At 41.0% G+C, this 8,430-nt stretch overlaps 1 protein-coding gene across 2 annotated transcripts; it reads left to right on the forward strand.

Moving 5' to 3' along the window:
• Window positions 1-192: 192 nt before the first annotated feature.
• copb2 (COPI coat complex subunit beta 2) lies at window positions 193-7,893 on the forward strand. 2 transcript variants are annotated; one of them, XM_026375071.1, is made up of 22 exons: window positions 193-318; window positions 741-878; window positions 1,357-1,443; window positions 1,780-1,906; window positions 2,005-2,153; window positions 2,318-2,464; window positions 2,676-2,775; window positions 2,874-3,016; window positions 3,167-3,366; window positions 3,485-3,595; window positions 3,702-3,790; window positions 3,887-3,993; window positions 4,115-4,258; window positions 4,472-4,602; window positions 4,722-4,929; window positions 5,104-5,214; window positions 5,321-5,535; window positions 5,662-5,800; window positions 6,026-6,163; window positions 6,266-6,343; window positions 6,501-6,644; window positions 7,452-7,893. In XM_026375071.1, exons 1-22 carry the CDS (start codon window positions 316-318, stop codon window positions 7,545-7,547), a joined length of 2,805 nt encoding a protein of 934 aa, XP_026230856.1. In that variant the 5' UTR covers window positions 193-315; the 3' UTR covers window positions 7,548-7,893. The 2 variants fall into 2 exon arrangements, with proteins under 2 accessions (XP_026230856.1, XP_026230857.1); XM_026375072.1 differs by having other exon boundaries at window positions 6,507-6,644.
• Window positions 7,894-8,430: the final 537 nt, after the last annotated feature.

Genomic DNA, 8,430 nt, shown 5'->3' on the forward strand with positions numbered 1-8,430 from the left:
GCATTAAAGATTTTGCTTTGATGTATTTGACCTAAGCAGATCATTAAAAGTAGAATAGTTGCATAGAGTCTATCATTAGATTATATTATAACACAACATGTTGCTGAGTCTTTGTGTCATCGTGGCACAAAGCAGCAGCTCCTGACTTCATGTCACGTCATCACTTCCAGGGAGCAATTCTCGCGAGACTGGCTTTCAGGAAGTTCCACGTCAGTATCCACTGCACTGTTCGCTGCCATCGCTACGTTTGGACCCCGGTTGCAACTGTTCACAATACATTCAGCGAATCTTATTGTGACAACACGGGGATAAAACATGGTAAGAGGCGTTTGAAAAAGATTAGAGTGTATTTTGTCTCGGCATACATTTTCCGAATCCGCTGATCGACCGTGGATTGGGGAGGTGTCAAATAATAATGCATTCTTGTGAATAGCATAGCGGCTAACTAGCATTAGTTAGCATGAGGACGTGTAACTTAAGACTTCTAACTTTTCTAACATTGGCTGTTTGCTAGCTTTACGTGTACTCAGAATTGTTTGTTGAATTAGCTGTCGAAGTAAGTATGATATCATGTGTAAGTACAGATTTTCTAGGACAACTTCTATCCTCGACATTAGCATGCTAACGGCTGCTGTAATCAGTCCTACCACTGCGAGTTTTTACCCCAATATGACAACTTAAGCTAATATTGAGAATTTCATCGGCACATGAAAATACACCGATGTCTTTTGTCTTTTCAGCCTCTGAGGCTGGATATTAAGCGCAGGCTGACAGCCAGGTCAGACCGAGTGAAGAGTGTGGACCTTCACCCAACTGAGCCATGGATGCTGGCCAGTCTGTACAACGGCAGTGTTTGTGTGTGGAACCATGAAACACAGGTAAGAAAACTAATCCCTGAAAGTCCCATACAAGACTGCACTAGACAATCTAGGAACACTGCTGAATGACCATCCTTATTTTGATGTGAGGTGGTAAAGTAGTGTACTCGAACTTATTTATACCTAATATATAATACATAATTAACAAAAAATGCTTATGTTTATCGTGGAATAACCAGCTGTCAGGACACAAAGTAGTAAAAAGCAGCTCCACCCTTTGTTCCACACTGAGTCTCTATATTAACAGTGTTTTGCTCTTATTTTAAATTTTATTATGTCATATTCATTAGTTTTTGCTGCACATTAAATATTAGTGGACTATCTGTACTCTTTTTGTAGGCACTTGTACTTTTACTTGACTATTGACCTTGTGTACCTCTCCCATGACTATGTCAATATTCACAAAGATTTATTTGACACATACAATTTGTAGTAATGCTGCAAACCATAACCCGATCTGTAATGCTCTTTTGTCCAGACTCTCGTCAAGACTTTTGAAGTATGTGACCTCCCTGTCAGAGCTTCTAAGTTTGTGGCAAGAAAGAACTGGGTCATCACTGGAGCGGTGAGTTACATCATATTGTGCTGGGATCAAGCTCAAGATCTTAACAGTAGTTAATCTGAACACCTGCGATTCCAAACTATAGTGCTATAAAGACATCACAGGCTTAAATGTGTATAATGTGGTGTGGTTTTTTGGTCATATGTAGTTAAAACCTCAAAAGTGAAGTCATATCACAGTGTTTAGCCTACAGATGTTATCTTGATATATATTTTTCTCATTATGTTAAAATCAGTTAGTGATGTTTTGTTGTTGTGATCTTCTGTCAGCATTTAGTCATTATTCTTTAATGCAATCAGAGAATATTCAGCTCTTCCTCCTTTTTTTCGGCTTGCACAGGATGACATGCAGATCCGTGTATTCAACTACAACACCTTGGAGCGGGTCCACATGTTTGAGGCCCATTCTGATTACATCCGTTGCATTGCTGTCCATCCAACCCAGCCCTACATTCTCACCAGCAGTGGTATGCTTGTGAATCTGTCATGTCACTTTGTGTATGTATTACCAATGCATATATATATTTCTTTACATATGCATGAATGTTTTTCTGTGCCTGTGCAGATGACATGTTGATCAAGCTGTGGGACTGGGAGAAGAAGTGGTCATGCAGCCAAGTGTTTGAGGGCCACACTCACTATGTCATGCAGATTGTCATCAACCCAAAGGATAATAACCAGTTTGCCAGTGCCTCTCTGGACAGGACAATTAAGGTAGACATTGATTAAATGTCTTGTTGTCTACTTTGCTGCTGGAACTATTACCTCTTAATGATTATGGCATAAGCAAATTCTCACATTGAATATACGGTATATCTTAGACTAAGGTCTCTAAGTGCAATCTGTGATTCTCTGTTGTGTCCTCTGGGTTGTTTCAGGTTTGGCAGCTCGGCTCATCGTCTCCCAATTTCACTTTGGAAGGCCATGAGAAAGGAGTCAATTGTATTGACTACTACAGTGGAGGAGATAAGCCCTACCTCATCTCTGGGGCTGATGACCGTCAAGTCAAGATCTGGGACTACCAGGTTAGACAATGTTTTTGTATTGTTTTATAATTTACTTTCTTCACAGAAGGTTCAGAACACAGACCCTTTGAATAATAAGCATTTAAGCAGGACAGGGTAATTAAAATAATGACATGTGTGTACCTCACTGATCTGCCACAACCTCTCTTTGGGCATCTTTTCACATTGTGTCTACTTATGAATGTTTCAACTGTCTTCCGCTGTATTGTAGAACAAGACCTGTGTTCAGACTCTGGAGGGACACGCTCAGAATGTCTCATGTGTCAGCTTCCACCCAGAGCTGCCCATTATCATTACTGGATCAGAGGATGGTGAGCAGGAAGCCCTCCCACTCTGGCACAAACATCTTCATGCTGCATCTCTTAATTGTTGCTTTGTGTAACACTGTTGTTTCTCTCTCTCTCCCCAGGTACGGTGCGTATCTGGCACTCGAGCACTTACCGTCTAGAGAGCACACTGAACTATGGTATGGAGAGAGTGTGGTGTGTGTGCGGCCTCAGGGGCTCCAACAATGTGGCACTAGGCTATGATGAAGGCAGCATCATCATCAAGGTGAGCCGAAGAGAGTGATTCTTGAGATATTATCTTGACTATAAAGTAACTCTGACCATGAAGAAATTATAAGAACTGAATATCAACTAAATAAAAACCTTTGAGGTAATTATAGCTGTATTTACTTCCCACTCTCCTTCTACTTTGTAGGTTGGTCGGGAGGAGCCGGCTATGTCTATGGACACTAATGGCAAAATCATCTGGGCCAAACACAGTGAAATACAGCAGGCCAACCTGAAGGCTATGGGTGATACTGAGATCAAAGATGGAGAGAGGCTGCCACTGGCTGTCAAAGACATGGGCAGCTGTGAGATTTACCCCCAAACCATCCAGCATAACCCTAACGGAAGGTACACTCACGCTTGTTAGGACTTTCTTTCCTCAGAAACAGGCAGACGTAAGCACCACAAATGTCTATCTTTGGTAACTAGAGCAGTGGTGAATATTGTGAATTTCTGTGTGCACTAGGTTTGTTGTGGTGTGTGGCGATGGAGAGTACATCATCTACACAGCCATGGCTTTAAGGAACAAGAGCTTCGGCTCGGCACAAGAGTTTGTCTGGGCACATGACTCCTCTGAGTAAGTATTCAGTTTGAAATGGCTTAATGTAGGTGATATATATCCCTGTTTTGTACGTCTGTATTAGAGAGCTGAGAGCTGATTGCAACACTTTCTTGAATTACAGATACGCCATTAGAGAAAGCAACAGTGTCGTCAAAATCTTCAAAAATTTTAAAGAAAAGAAATCTTTTAAGCCTGACTTTGGAGCTGAAGGTAATGTAAACATAGAAGTGTAGCAGACCTGTGGTTTTGGAAGTGAATTGTTTCTACTGTCTTCCTCACAGCACGTGTTCTCATTTCTTCCTGCAGGTATCTATGGAGGTTTCTTGCTTGGGGTGAGGTCAGTGAATGGCCTGGCGTTTTATGACTGGGAGAACACAGAGCTGATCCGCCGCATTGAGATCCAGCCCAAACATGTAAGGGAGGCTTATTGCCACATTCGATTTCTCAAATCAAGTCTTTATTAAAGGTAATTGCAATTTAAACTTGTCGTCTGATTCCTATCTTCTCTTTTTGCCTCGCTTATCATTTGCTCAGATCTTCTGGTCAGATTCTGGCGAGCTGGTGTGCATTGCTACAGAGGAGTCTTTCTTCATTTTGCGTTACCTGGCAGATAAAGTAGCTGCATCTCAAGAGAACAATGAAGGAGTGACAGAGGATGGTATTGAAGATGCTTTCGAGGTGGGTTTGCATATCTATACACACATCTTTTAATGATGTAGATTTTCCTCACTTTCATACAAATATATTGTAGTCTAGCATAAAAAAACTAAACTAGCAATTCAGTTTAGACTGTTTAGACTTTAATTTGTATATCCCATCTTTCTACCTTTTACATCCCGTATATACTTATGCCTTTTTATAAACCACCCTGCTCTCGTTGTCTCTGTCCAGGTCCAAGGAGAGATACAGGAAATAGTGAAGACTGGCCTCTGGGTAGGAGACTGCTTCATTTACACAAGCTCTGTAAACAGACTAAACTACTATGTTGGAGGAGAAATTGTCACTATTGCTCATCTAGATAGGTGAGAATACAGAATATTTTCTTTAATTTAAACACCATTGCATGCAAAGTCTAAAAAATGCCAGCTGACCTGTAAACATTTGCTGACTCTGGAACACCTGCTGCTTTCTCTCCCTACAGGACCATGTACCTGCTGGGTTACATACCCAAAGATGACCGTCTGTACCTGGGAGACAAAGAGCTGAACATTGTCAGTTACTCCCTGCTGGTCTCTGTCCTGGAGTACCAGACAGCTGTAATGAGGCGGGATTTTGGAATGGCTGACAAGGTGCTACCCACAATTCCTAAAGAACAGAGGACCAGGGTGGCCCATTTCCTGGAGAAACAGGTAAGAAAATGTATTAGCATTTCATTTTCTTCTGTAGTCAGGTTGCTTCAGCTTCAATGACAAACGGCTACAGATACAGGGATAGTACATTTTTCTCTTATTTTTTTAACTTGATAAGAGATACCACTCTGTGGTATTTGTATACTGATGGGTTTTGTTTCTTTGTCTCCTCAGGGTTTCAAACAGCAGGCACTGGCTGTGTCCACAGACCCAGAACATAGGTTTGAGCTAGCCCTGCAACTGGGAGAGTTGAAGATAGCCTACCAGCTGGCTGTGGAGGCAGAGGTAAGAAAATACTTAAACAATGCCAGACAGGTTGTAAGAGTTTGGACATTGTTATCACATAACGTCATTATTGACTGCACAATATTTGCTATTCTGTCTCCTACAGTCAGAGCAGAAATGGAAGCAGCTTGCAGAGCTGGCTATCAGCAAGTGCCAATTTGGACTGGCTCAGGAGTGCCTTCATCACGCCCAGGATTATGGTGGCCTGCTGCTCCTAGCCACAGCCTCTGGTAATGCCACTATGGTGGGCAAGCTAGCTGAAGGGGCAGAGAGGGACGGAAAGAACAATGTGGCTTTCATGACCTACTTCCTGCAGGGAAAGTGAGTATTAAATGTGTGAGATGAAAAGTTGGTGGCACAGGTTGGACAAATTAGGGAATGGACCATAATGACCTAAGCATTGTGGCGGCTGTTAACTGTTCACCATATCGTCTTCTCTCGCCACAGACTTGATCAGTGTTTGGAGCTTCTGATCAGGACGAACCGACTACCTGAAGCTGCATTCCTGGCTCGCACTTACCTACCCAGCCAGGTGTCTCGTGTGGTCAAATTGTGGAGGGAAAATCTGGCTAAAGTCAACCAGAAGGTCAGTTCTGCTGTTCAGTTAAAGTTTATTGGAAACATTTTACCACAGTAAGTGAGCTGTGTAAAAGGTAGGCTTAAGAAAAACAGTCTCGTCAGTAAAATACTTATGACTTTAACAGGATGTGAACAAGAAAATGTGTGACAGGGTAAAGTCACTGTTTTTGGTGTTTGGATATGCGCGTGTTGTTCTTCACTGTTGACACATTGCACTGAATCGTCCCTACAGGCGGCTGAATCTCTAGCAGACCCTACAGAGTATGAGAATCTGTTTCCTGGACTCAAAGAAGCCTTTGCAGCTGAGCATTACCTGAGAGAGGCCTGCTTGGGCAGCTCCAGGCCCGCCAAAGACTATCCTCTTGTAACAGTGAGTTGTACTACTTCGAAATCAAAAAGACAAAATGGCTGTTTTGTTTCTTTCTTTTCTATCCTCTCACCTAGACTTAACGGACTCAATAATATCTTTCAGGCCAATGAAGACAGAAATATTCTGGAGGAGGCTCAAGGATATGAGCCCAAAGGAACCTTCATTCCTCAGTTTTCAAAGGTACAGTATCCAACATCTTCTGTTAACCTGGCAGTTTTTTTTTTACATTTGCAGGTATTCACACTCTGTAAAAATTAGGATTTAATAAATGAAATAAAAGCCAGAGGATACTGTGCTTTTTTTGATCAAACTTAATTTTTTCATTGTCTTCTGGAAGACACAGGATAGCGAGGAGTTGACCTTTGTGGCCGAAGCTTCTGTCGCTGCAGCGGCAGCTGTCACACATTCACAGCCCGAATCTACTCCTGCAGCAGTGGACAAAGAGGATGAAATTCCTGAATTCTCAGACTCACAAAAGGAGGTAGAACTTCCCTCAGTTTTTTTTTTTTATTTCTAATTCTCTTTTGCTTAATTAGAGAGAGAGAGAGAATATACACAGAATTATATAGACAACCCCACTTGAGCAGCACTAGGCAACAGTGGAAAGGAAAAACTTATTTTAGAGGAAGAAACCTCCAGCAGAACCAGGTTCAGGGTGGGCGGTCATTTGCCTGGACCGTTTGGGGTGAGTGGAAAGAGGAGTACTATGATGTACTCTAAATCCTGACTGGAAATATTGATATAGGTTGATCCTGCAGGTGCTCAAATAATTGCTTTGAGTCTACTTTTTCAAGGATTTTAGAGATAAAGGACAGATTGAATATTGGTCTACAATTGGCTAAAACCTCTGAGTCAAGAGTAGGTTTTTTGAGTAGAGGTTTGACTACAGCAGCCTTAAAAGCCTGTGATACGTAGCCTGTTAGTAAAGATAGATTGATCTGATCTAATATGGACATGTTGATTAAAGGTAAGACACCTTTGAGCAGTCTAGTCGGGATGGGGTCTAAGAGACATGTTGATGGTGTAGATTAATTAGTTATGGAACTCAACTCGGCATGATCTACGGGGAAGAAGCAGTCCAAGTACGAGTGAGGTCTTACAGATAAATCTAGAGCTGTTGTGAATGCAAGACCATCCATTGTTGATTTTTGCAAGGGTACAAATTTTCAAGTACTACTTTGAAGTAGTTCTAGTGGTTCTAGAAATACACTTCTGAGTGGAACTGACATAAAATCATATAGCTGGGACATTTAAGAGAATCACAATTTCCCTGTGTGTCTTTCTGTAGACTCTAGACGAGCTGGAGGTGGACCTGGATAACATGGAGCTGGATGACATCGACACCACAGATGTTAACCTTGATGATGACTTCCTAGATGATTGAGACCTGTTCCAACCAGGTCATCAGTACTCTTCAGAGCTTATTTAAAAAAAGAGAGAAAGATAAAGACCAAACTCCCCTTGACTCCCTTTTGTACGTTTAAAAATGTTATACTGTCATGTCCACCTGCTGCAGTGACAGGATTTAAGTAGATGATGATGATATCAGTGATGTTTTATTCTCAAAAATGTCCATTTCTCACTCTTCAGTTTGTATGACATTTAATGATTGAAAGCCTTTCACAACTGTCCATTTAATATGTTATATTTACCCTTTGCTTTGTGATGTTTGTAATGGCCAATCAAAAGTCATTCAGCTCAATAAACTGCAGTTGCTGTACATATTCACATTTGACCTACGTTTTTTGAATGCTTCAAGTAAAACACTTCCAGTCGATGTTTAACGATTATCTCCAGATTTTTATTTGAATTATTTAAAGTGTGTTCACCTTCTTTTGCTTATTTTATTGTGTTCATTTAATTTTAAATGATCTCCCTTCAGTGTACAATCAAGGACTCATAATGATAAAGTGAAAACACATTTACAGACCTTTTAGTCATTTAAATTCAAGTGTAAACTGAAATCTCTCATTCACAAAAGTATTCAGACCCTTTGCTGTAGCAGTCCAAATTGTGGTCAGCTGCTTCCTCACTTCTTAATTGTCCATCCTAGAACCAGCTAGAGGGTAAGGTACCATTTTATTGGAAGGGTGAGCATCTCAATAACACTTCATCAATAAGGTCTTTGTTGCAGAGTTGTAACATGGAAGCTGCTTGAAGTTTAAGAATATTAAATTGTATTGTTGGTACTTAAAAAAAAGTCAGTGTAATGATGGACTGAAAATTGCTATTTTATCTATTTAAAATGGAAAGTGTGCAAAAAATGA

Source organism: Anabas testudineus, chromosome 17, assembly GCF_900324465.2.
Source record: "Anabas testudineus chromosome 17, fAnaTes1.2, whole genome shotgun sequence".
NCBI classification, from domain to species: domain Eukaryota; kingdom Metazoa; phylum Chordata; class Actinopteri; order Anabantiformes; family Anabantidae; genus Anabas; species Anabas testudineus.

Bases quoted from the DNA above. Each gene is read 5' to 3' on its own strand.
- copb2 (XM_026375071.1), top strand. The intron at 3,367-3,484 runs GTACACTCACGC...TGTGTGCACTAG, and splicing joins CAGCATAACCCTAACGGAAG to GTTTGTTGTGGTGTGTGGCG. The intron at 4,603-4,721 runs GTGAGAATACAG...CTCTCCCTACAG, and splicing joins ACTATTGCTCATCTAGATAG to GACCATGTACCTGCTGGGTT.